Source organism: Neurospora crassa, linkage group I (assembly GCF_000182925.2).
Source record: "Neurospora crassa OR74A linkage group I, whole genome shotgun sequence".
Lineage (NCBI taxonomy): Eukaryota > Fungi > Ascomycota > Sordariomycetes > Sordariales > Sordariaceae > Neurospora > Neurospora crassa.
In genome coordinates this window covers 4,277,979-4,292,605 of record NC_026501.1, presented here as the reverse complement: position 1 = coordinate 4,292,605, position 14,627 = coordinate 4,277,979, and the positions used below count along the sequence as shown (strand labels likewise).

At 52.7% G+C, this 14,627-nt stretch overlaps 5 protein-coding genes across 5 annotated transcripts; 1 reads left to right on the top strand and 4 right to left on the bottom strand.

Moving 5' to 3' along the window:
• Positions 1–271: 271 nt before the first annotated feature.
• On the bottom strand, positions 272–2,709 carry met-10 (methionine-10). The gene is made up of 5 exons (XM_958860.3): positions 2,326–2,709; positions 2,152–2,253; positions 2,012–2,089; positions 1,531–1,949; positions 272–1,459 (listed from the first exon to the last, which is right to left on the bottom strand). The coding sequence occupies exons 1-5, from the start codon at positions 2,633–2,635 to the stop codon at positions 941–943; spliced, it is 1,428 nt and encodes a 475-aa protein (XP_963953.2). The 5' UTR covers positions 2,636–2,709; the 3' UTR covers positions 272–940.
• A 159-nt stretch (positions 2,710–2,868) lies between these two features.
• Positions 2,869–4,931, bottom strand: NCU09312 (di-trans,poly-cis-decaprenylcistransferase). The gene is made up of 3 exons (XM_958861.3): positions 4,338–4,931; positions 3,871–4,279; positions 2,869–3,788 (listed from the first exon to the last, which is right to left on the bottom strand). Exons 1-3 carry the CDS (start codon positions 4,428–4,430, stop codon positions 3,292–3,294), a joined length of 999 nt encoding a protein of 332 aa, XP_963954.2. The 5' UTR covers positions 4,431–4,931; the 3' UTR covers positions 2,869–3,291.
• Positions 4,932–5,109: 178 nt separating this feature from the next.
• NCU09313 (exocyst complex component Sec10) lies at positions 5,110–8,398 on the top strand. The gene has a single exon (XM_958862.3). The coding sequence runs from the start codon at positions 5,459–5,461 to the stop codon at positions 8,099–8,101; it is 2,643 nt and encodes an 880-aa protein (XP_963955.1). The 5' UTR covers positions 5,110–5,458; the 3' UTR covers positions 8,102–8,398.
• A 227-nt stretch (positions 8,399–8,625) lies between these two features.
• NCU09314 (hypothetical protein) lies at positions 8,626–10,674 on the bottom strand (the record flags this gene model as incomplete). Its single annotated transcript, XM_958863.1, has 2 exons — positions 8,626–10,326; positions 10,645–10,674. 2 exons carry the CDS (start codon positions 10,672–10,674, stop codon positions 8,626–8,628), a joined length of 1,731 nt encoding a protein of 576 aa, XP_963956.1.
• A 25-nt stretch (positions 10,675–10,699) lies between these two features.
• Positions 10,700–13,889, bottom strand: nuc-1 (nuclease-l). Its single transcript, XM_958864.2, has 2 exons — positions 13,072–13,889; positions 10,700–13,005 (listed from the first exon to the last, which is right to left on the bottom strand). Exons 1-2 carry the CDS (start codon positions 13,771–13,773, stop codon positions 11,302–11,304), a joined length of 2,406 nt encoding a protein of 801 aa, XP_963957.2. The 5' UTR covers positions 13,774–13,889; the 3' UTR covers positions 10,700–11,301.
• Between the last annotated feature and the right edge of the window lie 738 nt (positions 13,890–14,627).

Sequence of the window (14,627 nt, the reverse complement as noted above, 5' to 3'; positions counted from 1 at the left end):
TTGACCGACTGATAACATCCATACCTCTATACAGCAAGACCTAGTACCTACAGGTTAGGGGGAAGTAGCTAACGGTTATCGACCGATGACGACTTCGACAGGGGAAATAAAACGAAACGAATCACGAGATGGCGATTGAGACCGTGTTCAGCCATGACAAAAACATGCTAGTCTTGAAGCAGGGATTCTAACACCGGTACCTGTCTATCGTCCATCAAGCTTTCCTCCCTTCCTTCATCACATGCCCGCGTTGTCCAATGTTGTAGTAGGAGGAAAGCTGAGGTGGATATGAATGACACTAGCGCCCGCTCTCTTCTCTCAATACACACCCCCGAGAGTGTGCCCATCGATCACATCATCATCACCTTTCACACTCCAACACTTTTCTAGCGAAACTGAGATGAAGTGGAGAGACTACCAAGAGAATCGAGTCAAGACGACTGACTGGAGTCGGCCGTACAGCGGGATGACCCGCGAGATTCGGTTCACTAGCCACGTGTCTTCGTGTCGATTTCCTTAACTCATTCGGCGGAAGTAGTAGTAGTGTCAAAGGTTTGTCATTGCCTTCGTTGTTGCTCTCATTCAGTCACGGTGATACTCGAATGACACAAACTTGTTGAGGATGACGATGAATCCCCTTGCCTCCGAGTCAGTCACACATGTCTCTTGAACTTGTTCCTTTTCCCAGCTAGCTCACAGCGCAACCTGGGCAAGATAGTTTTTGACTAGGTAAACGTAGAAGTCCCCCAAGATCGCCGACGAACGTCAAGACCTCTTTCCCAAGCGTTTCCGTAATATACGGGGTATCCATCCATCCTCTTCCAGCTTGCAATGGACCAAAGTCAACTTTGAAAAGCCATAGACCACCGATCACTTAGGCAGAGCGTCCAGTAGCCGGCCGTCCAGCCATCCAGTTGGCAAAAGCCGCAAAATCGCTACCTTAAACTCTCTCCGCAAATGCAACCTCCCTCGGAATCCTGAAGCTAGCGCAAAACATTCTCTTAGCCGGCGCCACATCCCTAACATCATGAACCGCCACCTCGCCCTCGACATCCGGATTACCCGGTTTGACAGGGAAGCCCAGATACTTGGTGATCCTCTCACAAATATCGTTGAGGGGTGTCTCATCATCAGCCTTGAAGGAGAAGCAGTGGACGTGCACGAGGGGCAGTTTGCGACCGCTCTCGGCAGAGAAAAGGTCCTCGTGGCCGGCGTACACACCGCGGTAGCAACCCAGGAACTCGATGGCGGTGGCGGGCAGGTTCATGACGAAGTGCGAGATGGTGGGCGGGATGTCGACGCGCTTGGGCTCGGGCTTGGGAGCCTTCTTGGCGCGCGAGGGCGGCTTGGGGGCGATGAGGACGTGCTCGCCGTTCTTGTGGGCTTCGAGGACTGAGTCGGCGGCGTGGTGGATGAAGGTCCGGCCGTCTTCGCAGATGGGGCGGACGTATTGCGAGACCTGGGTGCTAGGTTAGATCCCCCCCAAAAAAAACCAGAAAGCAGGATCTGTGATGATGGAAAAGATCATACCTTGTTCCTGTTGATGGCCACCTGCATGTACTTGTTGCTCTCGGGATTCATGTCGTTAGCCCAAACAAAGACGCCCTTCTTGCCAGCCGGAACCGCAAAGGGGCCTATGCCAGCCATGACATCACACACTACCTCGCCGGGCTCGAACATGTTGATGAGCCTGCGATGCTCCGCTTCCAGCTTGCTGTTCCAGTACACCTTTGAGTAGTCAAACTCGAAAGAGCAGGCGTTCTCGGTGACCTGAACCTGCATGTCGTCGGGACCAGCCAAAACCTCATACTGGAAGGTCCTGAACTCGGATTCGGCTCCGACATTGTCAACCTTGTTGATGACGGTTCGGATGTTGGTGGTCTTGTCCAGGATGACCTCGGCAATCACCTTCTTGTAGGGGATGTAACGCTCGCGTAGGTTCATGTGGGCTGGACTCTGGTTAGAACAACAAGCTGAGAGAAGGGCAGGCCAGTGTCCATTCTCAACTCACCGACATGGCCAGCGGTGTTGAAGCCAGAGGGGATATCGTCGTGAAGTTCCTCTGGAAGAATAGAGGTGATGATATCATCTGCAGGCAACCGTTAATTAAGTGAAACTGGTATGAGGAGGGTCTTGATACAGGTTTCATACGATATGTCCAGTAGTCATAGTTGAGCTGGAGCTCATAAGGAATAACAGACAACTCCTTCTTCTGGACACCTTCCTTGAGAGCAGCCCCCCAAGTCTCTGGTTCTGAAAGAAAGAAAAAAGCAGACAAGATGATTAGTCTTCGATTATGTTTTTGATGGCCATGATTTTTCTAACCTGGTGCCTTGACGTTGGGGCTAAGAAGCAGGCATTTCTTTCCCTGGTCGGCGAGGGCCTTGTCTGGGTGGTTCACAATAGGAGACAGTCTGTCCTGGCGCAAGAGCTCCTTGCTGTGCTCAAGCTCTTTTCTGTACTTGGATATAAGACGGTTATCGTTAACGGCGGCGGCAGCCAGGTTGACAGTCTTTGTGAACAGAGCCCGGTTGAGGGCGCCAGCGCCTGAACGAACTACGGGTGGGCTGAAAATGGCCATATCTTGAGTCTTCCCTTCCCCACTCCCCTGGTTTTCCTTTTCTGATTGAGACATGGTTAGTGAAACTGGTTTAGATAACTCAATACACTACTGTGTCCAGTGGATTGGTGGAGTGTCCTGTCTTTTTGGGAGCTCAACTCACCTTTCGTAAAATACAAATTGGGCGAATGAAGTGAAACTTTGTTACGGGGCAACCGCAAGGCTAAACTGCAATAAACAGAGAGCCCCACACCAAGGTGTGGCTGAATCATCTTACCTCTGCCTTTTAGGACAAGGCTGCATGGTAGCGGAACGTCATGAGTGGCTGATGCAGGCATATGTCCTGAGCCGACCACTTCAGTCCTGTCCTTTTGATATTGACCATTGCATCTCCTTACATATTCCATTCTAATACTGTTTCTTTATTTCAGCCAGTCCGAGTCGCGAGCCATTTTTGGGTGATCAAAATCTTTCTCCCAGTTCACTCTTGTCTCCGGCTCAATCAAATCTCTCTCCACCCGAATAGCAGACATCCCCTTTCGGCTGAGGAAACTTCCAATGCACCAGATAGAATAATAATGAACAGATAAACATTCCCCGCTCGCATGCTTGCAGAGTCGAAAATCTATAAACCTCATGTGTTAACCGCCAGTTGAATCCAATCACTCCGTCACTCGATTAAGTCGATCGCATTCGGGTTCCAGCCACTGACCACCTGGCACAGCTCGGTTCTACCTTCCCCAGCGCATTTGTGCGCCGGCATACTTCAAAAGTCCCCGATAGAAAACCTGATAATTGACCCCCTCATTGTCCTGGACATGAGAGATCTCAGTCAAGCGAACTTGCCATGGAGGATAGCCAACCAGTTCGACACGGGGACCAAACAAAAGAAGGAGGTCCGGTTCGCCCATGACACTCTCGCTCAACTCCGCATCGACTAGCTCAATTGTGATATCCGAAGTCGAAATCTTGCCCCGCTGAGACATATCAGCGAGGGTTTTGGTGAGATCGACTATGGAATCGCGGCCGTCCTCCGCTGATAGAATCATGACTGAGAGATGCTTGATGCCATCGTTCTCGCTACGGCTTGCGGCAAGAGTTGGGGCCGTCTCCATCGAAGGACAGTGAGGCGCTCTGATCCCAATGCCGGGAGTGTTCGGTCCGAAGTATGCGGCAAGCTTTTGTGTCATGGATCTGTGAACGCGAGGAAGATAACCCTTCAATGTTCCTGATTGGCGGGAAATGATGTTAGTCTTTTCTTTCTTAGCTTTGGAGTTGGAGTCAGGCTCCGTGGTGGAAGATCCACGTACCGGTTTTTTCATAAATGGATAGCTGAGGAATCCGGGCACTTGCGCACCAAGCAGCAATGTCCGAAGCTTCCTCAATCAGCTTGGCCAGGCCGGTACCGCCTCTAGCGTCCTCGTCCAAGGTCAAGATAACACTTAGGTGGTTTGGTAGCCTTCGCAGGTCCTTGACATCGTTGTAAATCAGATCGGGCGCTCGGTGGTGGTGGTGATAAATGGAAGACACTTTGTTGAAGACTTGGTGGTATGCTTGGCGGATTCGGATGTAGAGCGAGAACAGAGCATGTATAATAGTAAAGACCAGCAGGTGCCAGTGCGTCTTCAGAAAGCGCCGTACTCCTAGCCTCTGTTGCTCTTCCATTGCTCGTTTGCTGGCTTGCTCCGAGGGGTGCAAAGGGGGCGAAGGCAGATAGGGCTATCCCAAAGGTTAGCAGTCAACTCTCTAAGCCATGACGCATCAGGAGCAGACGTACCTTGAGCAGCCTTATCCTCTCTTCGGGCGTAAGCATTTTGTGGCCGAGTTTCTCATCGCGCCGGTAGGCTTCGATATCCCGTGGTTTGAACATGTTGACGTGGAGGCTGTCGCGCAACGGTCGTCGCAATGGGCCTTGTCGCACCTCGGCCGGAAGACTGTGGCAATACCTATGTACGATATAACAGGACGAGTGTTGGGACGACGATGGCGAGGGTCTTGGGATAACCGCAGGATACACGGGCCGACACAGAAAAGGAGCGCGTTGAGGAGGAGGATGGCAGGATGCAGTTCAGAGCTAGTCTACCGCTGAAGGTCTAGTTGCGCATAAAACGAGCGAGCAGAAAGAGAGGCTGACGAGAAAAAGAATGGGGCCAGTTGGAAGTTATAAAAGATAGGCAAGTACAGGCTGCTGAAGGTGGATTACTTGCAGCTATCATACCCCAGTTGGCTACCGCAGCACCGTGGTCAGTATGTAGTGAGCGGGAAATCATCCCAAAACCACCACTCTGGCAGCTTCCCTCGAACCGTCCACGAGATCCCTGTCTGATGTCAGATTATCTCGGGAAAGAAACATCTGAAAGTTCCCCTCTGTTCCCCACCAAAAACCTGTCCTTACGACTGGTAAGGGAACTGTGGCTGAAGAAAGCGCAGGGACCAGGTTGAAGTCGGGCCACAAAAAAGTGGGACACAATCCAACCCGACTAGCCGACGTACGTTGCCCGGCGTGGTGGTGGGTTCAATCATATGGAATTCCCTAATCCGTGCCCGCAGAGGTACCCGCGACGGCAGGGAACGACATCCTCACGACGCTCTGCAACTCCCCCGGACAGCCCCTGGCACCCCTCCCGCTACACCTCACCTCCTCCACCCCAGGCCTAACGGTGACCACCCACCCTTCCACGCTGTGCATAGATACCTCTACCTACCTTCAACTCCCGTCCGCGGTATGGGTTGATACGACAACAGCTCAGCAGCGTCGCGTAATGCATCTACGACTACACCGACAACCATCCTAACTTCAATAACTTCGACTCTCGAGAATCACAGCGTCTCCCATCGTAAACACACACCCAGCTTGATGCGCTCTCTCGATCTCCCTGCCAGGTGACACACGCCGCCATGGAACGCGGCGGACCCGGCACCACGAGGTCCCCCGGCCCCGGGCTCTTCCCCAAGGGCCCCAGCTTCACCATTGACGACTTCTCCAGTAAAGACTTCATTGTACGCGACTTTGTCGATTCCCTCGCCGACACTGCCTTTCCGGCGAACCGCCGCTCCAACCCCACGAGTGCGAGCACCCCCTTTGACCCCAAGCCCCTCATCCGGACCTTCGAGAATGCGCTGTCACAGTTGGGCACTCTGAGCGAGGAGTTGCAAGAGAAGGAATCAGAGCTCTTATCACAGGTTCGGCGAGCAGAGATTCAACATGACCAGACTCTCGATACCCTTGGTCGGAAGCTAGACCAGTCAATGGCCCAGTTCGAGGCCCTCGACTTGACCCTGAATAACTCCAGCACAAATAGCGGCTCCATGAACGGACACGGCCGGCCTGATGGTGGAGGAAACATTGCCGTTCAGATTGGAGAGAAGCTGGAGGAGCTGGATAGGAAACGGAGGAAGGCGCAGGACGCTAACTTCCTGATTCAGTGCTGGACAGAGGTTTCCGAGACAGGCCAACTCACCTCGCTCGAGGAGATTCAGAGACAGGGCGGTGCCGAGAACAAGGTTCGCTGCGCCGTCATTGCTCGCCAGCTTATGCGCATCAGTCAGAGACTAGACCCTTTTTCGTGGGTAACAGGTGGCCTCCGTGCCAATGGCATCGCCAACGGCGCTACGCGGAAGCACAACACTAGGGAGGCTCTCGAAAAGTTCTGCGAGCATCTTGAGCAAGACCTTCTGAAGCAGTTTAACAACAGTTACCGCCGGCAAAATTTCGACGACATGATGGAGTGCGCAAAGGTCCTCTACGATTTCCACGGCGGTGCCAGCGTCATCGCCGCCTTCGTGAACCAGCACCAGTTCTTTATCGACCGAGACCAGCTCATCACCGACGAGGTTACGACAGATGGCGAGATGTGGGAGCAACTGGCTGATCCCGATTCCGACCCACCAGGTGTCGAGCCCAGTCTGCAATCTCTTGTTGACGAGGTCAAGATCGTGATGCAGGAGGAATCTTTTATCATTAAGCGTGCCTTCCCATATTACGAAACAGTCCTCATCAAGTTTATACAGCGTGTTTTCCAGCAGTCTATTCAACAACGGCTAGAGATGCTACTGGACAAGGCCACGACAATTTCATCGCTCGCCTATTTACGCTCCTTGCATGCGTCGAGATCCTACATTGGTGCCCTGGTGGAAGACCTCAAAACCCACGGTCTTACAGAGCACCCGGAACCATGCTCTGCACAAATATCACAGACTCTTGATCAGCAACTAGAGGAATTATTCGTCCCCTATCTACTTCAAAACTCATACATCGACAGGGAAAGGAAGAGTCTGGAGGAACTGTACAATTCGTTGCTCTTCAAGTTCACCTTGTATCACTCACGCAGAAAGAAGGCTCCCTCGGGCTTCATGGCCGCTATTGCCCAACAGGGCACTCAGCTTTTGGCAACCGCTAAAGATGCCTATATGGAGCGACTCGATTCGTCAGACCTTACGCCCACTCAGAAGCGCATGATGTTGAAGGTTGCCGGTCTGCAAGACAATAGCAGCAACAAGAACGAGATCGAAGTGTCGGAGGAACACGGCCGCCTGAGCGTACAGAACGCCAAGCGCATGATTGTCTGGTTGGCCGAAAGCGTGCGCAGAACGCTCGAGATGGGTTCGGGAAGCGAAACCCCCAAAGACATCAACATCTTGCTCAACCTTCTCCTTACCAGCATGGGCCAAGTCTACGTTGAGACTGCCCTCGATGCCGCCTTGGACACTGCCACGTCGCAGGAGAACATCAAGACAGAACCTGACCTCTCGTACCTTCCTCACATCAAACCGGCTGTCACCATCACGAACCTCATGTCGCGGTTCATCACAACTGTGCTGATCCGGCTTGCCGAGTCCAACACAGCCCTGCGCCGCAGCATGGAGGCCCAAGCCAAGCAAGCCATCGAGGCCACGGAGCGGAAGACCAACGCCGTCCTCAAGAGTACCATGGATGTAGCGGTCAACTGGGTCGCTAAGATCCTGGCGGGCCAGAAGAAGACGGACTACCGGCCCCGCGACAACGACCTTGAAGGCTTCGTTGACCTGCAGACGCCCACCTGTCAGGCTATCTGCACGTTCTTGGCCTCCAAGGTGGCGGCGCAGGCCGCGCTGGCTATCGACGGCCACAACCTTGAGCTATTCAGCTCCGAACTCGCTCTGGCCGTCCACTCGCTCTTGTTTGAGCACTTCAAGAAGTTCTCAGTCAACGCCACCGGTGGCTTGATGGTGACTAAGGATATCGCCAAGTACGTGACGACAATGAAGGAGTGGCCGTTGACCAAGGAGGTGCAGGCGATTGTCGAGCTCCTTACCGAGGTCGGATACCTCTTCATCATTGGACCCGAGGCCCTTCGCGAACGTTCCAAGTTCTTGGCTACGGGCAGTGGTGGTGCTGGGGGAGGAGGAGGAGGAGGTGGTGGTGGCGGTGGTGCCGCTGGGAGTGCGGCGAGCGGTGGCGGATCGGGTAAGAAGTTGCAAAAGGCGGATTTCAAAGCCTTTGTGCAAAAGAGAGAGGATGCTGCTACTCCCGGTATCCAGGGTGTACTGGCTGGACTGTGAGAGGTATGGTCTGCATGTTGTAATGAAAGAAGATATTGCGAGTTTTGGTGGGGGAAGTAGTATAGTAGTTTATCTGGACTGAAGCTCAAGCGATATCTACTATTATATAGTAATTTATCAACCAAACATTCGGTCTTCAAATCCTTTCCTCTTTGATGTGCAGGCCATAGTTTCAAGTGTACTAATGATCGTTGTGATTTCGGTCACGGTCTACTGGCATTGCGAATAAGATATCACTTCAGTCATCGAAAGAAAGCAGGAGGAAATTTACTGTATTCCTTTGCATATGTTTCATCGTCAAATCTGTTTGGACTCTCATCACCAACAGCGAGCAATCTTACCATCTCAACCATCCACTCCTTTTTTATCCTCCATAAGAAAGAGCACACCCGAACCTCAATTACGCACTCAGACACTCATCAACTTGCGCGTTTTACCTCTTCGCAAACGACCAAGGAAGAAGGAAAAGAAAAGAAAAAAAAAAAAAAAAAAAAAAAAAAAAAAAAAAAAAAAAACCCACCCATTCACATTGCCATCCCTACCATACTTTCATCCTCGGCCTCTTCCTCAACAAGGGGGAGAACAACTGTTGGTATCCCATCCTCCAACCTCGCCTTGATCTTCTCGTGATTCACTTCTTTGTGCTGCTTTTGTTCTTCAGGTGTAGATGACGGTGAATATCGACATTCAGATGTAGGGGTAGGTGAGCAGATAACGAAGTCGACCTGGTCTAAAATTTGTCTGATGGGATTTCTTTCCGTCGTTGTCGGAGAAGTTTGGGTCTGGGTCTGGGTTTGCGACTGTTTGTTATTGCTGTCGTCGGTGTCTGTGCTGCTATCACCATCACCACCATCACCACCATCACCACCACCGCCTTGCTTGCCCTTCTCCTCCTCCTCCTCCTCCTCCTCCTCCTCCTCCCCATACCCTCCAAGGAGCAAAACAGAGCCCGATACTGAATCCACCCCGGCGGGTCTTGAGGCCCGTTCATACGCTAACCACAACTTCAAGTCCGCTTCAAAGTCGGCTTTCGACTTGAGATGTGAGCCCTGATTTATTCTCGCATTTGATTTATCTTTACCATTTGTCTTGATCTCAGATTCGAGAGAAGAAGAGGTAGAAGAAGAAGCAGACGATGAATCCTCAACAGAAAGAACAGTCTGATACAAAACCCCACTGAGCGTCAACACGTTCGTATCGAGGTCATAGGCAACGCTGATATCCCGCCGCTTGGCGCCGGGGATGGCGAACTGGATGGTAAAGGATGTGGGGGAGGACTGGAGTATCTCGAAGGGTGGGTTGACGAGGGGAAGTCGACCTTGTTCTTGGGGTTGGGGGTATAATTGTTGTTGCGGGTTGGTAGTCGTGGTGGTTTGGGTGGTGATACTAGCGGTACGGAACGATTGGCAATGATGACAATGATGATGGTCGTGCCACTCGTCGTTATCAGAGTCATGGCCGTCGTATTTGTTGCCCTTCTTGCTGTGATTGTTCGCGTTGTTGGTCTCACTTCTGTTTACGTTACCCTTTTTGTCTTCATTGTTCTCGGTGTCCTTGTTGTCCTTGCTTCCCTCGTCGTCATCGCTGTCCTCCTCTTCGTCACTAGAGGTAATTTCAACGAAGTACCAGCTCTCATCATCTGAATCAGTCTGCTCCCCTAGGAATGTGATAATAACGTAGTTCTCTTCATCGTCATCTTCAGTATCTTTTCCTTTCTCCTCTTCTTTCCTCTCCTTCTCCTCCTCTTCTCCTTTTTCTTCCCCTTTCTCTTCTTCCATTTGTCCCTTTTCCTCCCCTTCTTCTCTTCCCCCGTCTCCATGACCCTCACTCTCTCCCTCCTTAAAAGACCCCCCATTATCACTGACACCATCCCCAGCAATACGTTCCAAGGACCCCTTCATACCGAGATACTTCATACCGAGATACTGAACTTCGTAATACCAGCCCGCTTTTCCCAAACCACCACTCAAAGCACCCCCCTCTGCATTGTTCAATCGTTCGCCGAAGACTTTCATTCTCGCTACATTCGCCAGAATCTGGAAGACTTCGGTGAGCTCGTTTTCTTCTTCTTCTTCTTCGTCTTCGTCCCCATCGTCATCATCTCCCTTCTGAGACCGAAGCTGTGGCTCTGGCGTTTTCTCAGCATTCATATCTCCTAGTCCTTCATCATCGTTCTCCGCAGCTTCTTCATTATTTTCCTTCTCCTCGCGAGTTGGTTGTTGACTCTTGTTGGTTAAAGTTGAAGGATCAAGAGGTCGTGAATAATTCACTGGCGTTGAAGCCGGCGTTGCGGTACCTTGTAAATTCGAGGGTGGATGAGAGAAAGGGTGGGTGCACGGAGGAGCTATTGGCTTTTCTGTCTCCATGACTAGGTACCTACCTACTCACTCAGAAGCGATTTGTTCGTATTTGTGAGGCTGTGTATAGCTGTGGGAGTGAGTGAAGATGATTCTAAATTCGATGGCCAAGAGTCCTTGGAAAAATGTAGTAAAGATGAGAGAATAGTGGTTCGGGCATGATATAGACTCATGTCTTTCGCCTACCGTTGCTTGAGGCGATGAAGCAGTCTCCATGTTCAAGCAATGATGATCAATTTGTGTGATAACATGGGTTATCATGAGAATTATCATGACCTATCTCAATCTTATTTCTTTGATCTTACTTAATCAGGTCAAGCGACTGGTCGTTGCACAGCTATGACAAGCCTTCGCCCAACTTCACCTGCGTGAAAAAGGTCAAGCTAGCACTTCGCAAGGACACAGACTCCAGTAGCACCAGGAAGCCAAACACCCATCTTAGGTAGGTAAAACCCAGAACAATCCCGGTTTACCCAAGTACAGATCCTAAATTTCGTGTTACCTCACCCCGTCAAGCGCCATCATCCCGTTCATCATGACTCCCTTATTATTTCTATTTGAGTACTCCTATTTCAAGAGGAGGGGTATATCCAAACACCACCGCCTGCATGTTTATTTGACCCCATAATCCACCCGCGGGAGATGTTTACCTTGTATGATAAAAGCAAAGATCTCGCCCACTCTGAACACCCGCATAATTATACCCGAAAGTCAACCAACCCTTTCTCTTTTTTGCCCACTTATACACCCGACTCGCCTGTTTGTACACGCCAGATTAGTGACACGTGTGTTAAAGAAGAACGCCGTGCGTTTGTGGAGGCTCTTCAATCCGATCTTGATATCTTATTCATCCATCGCGTCACCACCGCCAGACTTCAGGTCCTCATCCACGACCGGATTAGCCTCCGTGGTTGGAGTACCCAAATCGCCAGCATCACCAACTGATGACCCGGACCCCGTCGCGGCGCCTCCCTGCATCTTCATCTCCACCAACTTCCTCTCTGCCTCTTCCGCCCTCTTGTTCGCGTCAGCCACCTCCTTCTGCAGCTGCTTGATATACTCAATTGCCATCTCCACCGTGCTCGCCTTGCTATTGGGTATCCCCCCTCCAGCCTTGTCCTTATCCTTCTCCCTCTTATCTTCCCTGTCAGCACCCCCGCTGCCACCGCCCCCACCGCTACTACTATGACCGTCTCCATCACCATCTCCCCCCTCCTTCGCAGGAGCTTTGGGAAGAAGCGTGGCGATCTCCTGCAGCGCGGAGTTGATTCTGTTCCTCCTGCCTTGCTCCGCGATCTTGTGCGACGTCCGCTTCGATGTGAGATTCGTAGAAAGCTCGCTGGGATACGAAACGCCGGGAACTGTGTTGCCCTCGAGGATGCGTTGGTAGTTGGATTTGGTGGCGAGCAAGATCGATGCTGCGTCTTCGGCACCCGCAGAACCTCCTGGTAGCAGAGGCTTGATGCTGGGCGAGATCTTGGGTCGAAGGGCCGGGGACATCTGGATGGAGGTCACGCTTGCACGTTTTTTGCTGCTTCTTCCCATGGGTGCAAGCTGGGGTGTCCGTTTCAGGCTATGAGCGGAATCGGGCTTCAGTTGTGGACTGGAAAGAGCGGCGGAAGGAAGTGCCAGAGGCTTGGCCACCGCAGGAGAAGGTGGTGGTGGGAGGCCTGGCGTTTGTAGAGGCGCGGCGGCCTTTTGGAGAGGATCGAGAGCCGGTGTTCCAAGAGTGGTAATTATAGGGGCGGGTTTTGGTGCAGACGAGAAGTTGATGGAGTCCGGGAGCTCAAAGTTCTCAATGTGGTCGGGATCCATTGGGTCATGAGAGCCGGTTCCTACCACTGAAGGGTTGCGATTGCTCGGTGAGCTTAGTTTCATCAGTGATGCTGGTGTTGCAGGAGAGGCAATTCCAGGCCGCCCCGGCTGGAGATTAATAGGCACAGCACTACCGCTCGCTTGAGGTGCCAGAAAAGGGGACGGTTTGGCGGAGCGAGGTTTCGGAAGTGGTGGCGGAGGCATCTCAACCGGCAAGACAACGTCGTTGAGATTTTCGGGGGAGATGGACCCATTCTCAGAGTCAGTTACACCAGCTGTGGACGAAGACGAGGTCGGTATTAGCGGCGTAAGAGGTTGTTGGCGTTCTTGACTTGGTGCTGCATTCTCAACCAGTTGGTTCAAAGCTTGGGGGTTGAGCATCGGGGTGGTGGCCGTCTTTCTACGTATCGGCTTCGAGATGGGAGACTGTTTGATGCCACTGCCGCTCTTTGCCCTGGCCTTCACTGCGTTCTTGCGCGTCTTCCTAGCCAAATCGCCTGGGCTAACGCTCGCTTGAGACATGGCAGGTGGTTCGAGTTCCATCTCCCTTGGCGAGCTCCCGCTCATCATCCCGAGCCTCTGGTCAATGATACCCAAAGCGTCATTTTGCGCGTGCAAGGCTGGCGAGGTAAGGGGGCTGAAGTACGCTCCAGGGACGGCAAACGGAGTATCGATGGGAAAATGGGTCTCCAGCGGGGTCACAGCCGGTGATACCAACGGGGTGAAGGACATCTGCCATGGTTGGTTAGTGATATTTTTTTTTCTTGACTTGGACGGAGCAGACGTTTGTAGACCTACATCATGCTGGTCTTTGATCCTTGTATATCTGTAGTCGATGGCCTGTTGCGGCTGCTGCTGTTTCTGTGGCCCGGAGTGGTGTTGATCAGATAGTGTCGACTGGGCATAGTAATTCTGACTAGATCCAGCAGTGAGTTCCAGGCTCTGAGGTGTAGGAGGAACTATGTGGTTCTGTTGAGAAGCGAAGAAGGCGGCCTGTTGCTCTTGCAGTTGCTGGTGCTGAGCATGCAACTTCTGCTGCTGGAGGAACTGGATTTGGGCATCGATGGTGTTGACGATGGCCTCTGAGGGTGTAGATGGCTGTATCAAGGCCGTCGGGGCGTTTTGATATGGCGCAGTCGTGGTAATGGTGGGCATCTGATGTTGCTGGTGTTGCTGTTGCTGGTGGTGCTGTTGCTGTTGCACCCCATGTCGGAGCATGGCATGGTCTACGGGCGATAGGATCATGGACATGTCGGTACCAGTCATGGGGGTGTCCAGATGCTCTCCCCCCGACGGATGTAGCAGATGGTCGGCGGCATGGCGGCCAGCATGGGGGGCAGTATGGTGATCAGCCCCAAAGTCGCGAAAGTCAAAGTCCAAGGCGTCAGATAGATCGCCCATGTCGTTTATATCCAAGTACTGGTGGAAGTCATCATCGGCTGCGGTGTGTAGGGCCGGGTGGTGACTGTGGTCCGGGGCACTCCACGATGAGGAGTTCATCACGCCCGCCGGCTAGGCCCTCCTGGGGAGGCTTTGTCCAAAGTCCGGATTGAAGATGGTTCGGGGACGGCCGGCTGTCCGGCACGGGTGCGGGCACGGGTGCGGGCACGGGTGCGGGTGCGGGTGCGGGTGCGGGTGCGGGTGCGGGTACGGAAACGGGTACGGCGCTTTGGGCGGAGGCAGTCCAGTAATTTTGACACCGGCTGTTGGGTGATCAGTTGAGTCGAAGGACGTTGAGGCCAAGGCCAGGCGGTTGGGGACTCGGCTTTGATTTTGGACTTTCTCAGGCGGCTCTGCAAGTCGCCTTGCACTTGATTATTGATCGACAATGCGATGACGGATGACCGCTTAAAGGGCCGGATAACCTCGACGGGCTTCGAGTCTTGGCCGGGCCAGTCCCGTCTATGGTGACTCCGTAATTTAACGGTACCTAGCGAGGACCCGAGATTATTGCCGACGACGAAACTGTTCGGGCTCGCGATCAGGTCTGCGCGACCCGGCGAAAGATTGTCAGGATGTGCGCTACTGATTGGTAGCTCGCCAGAGACCCTTTGAATGGACGCGTATGACGGGAATATAGAGATACTGGATTCGTCGATGCTTTCTCTTTTCTGTCGGTTGGATTGAAGTATGTAGCGATGTGGGACTCGGTCTTTACAATTGAAGAGTCTCAGCGGTTCCCAGCCCCGGGCGGGCGTCCCAACGTCCCCTCGCAGCGTGTGAAAGAAGGCAGAGAAAAAGGCCCGGGTCGATCTATTCTAGACCCCGCCCGCCCCGCCTACCAATTGGATACCTCCAGGCACCCGCCGATGTTAACTTCACGCCGCTTTCAAGACCTCCCAAGTAATCAAAAC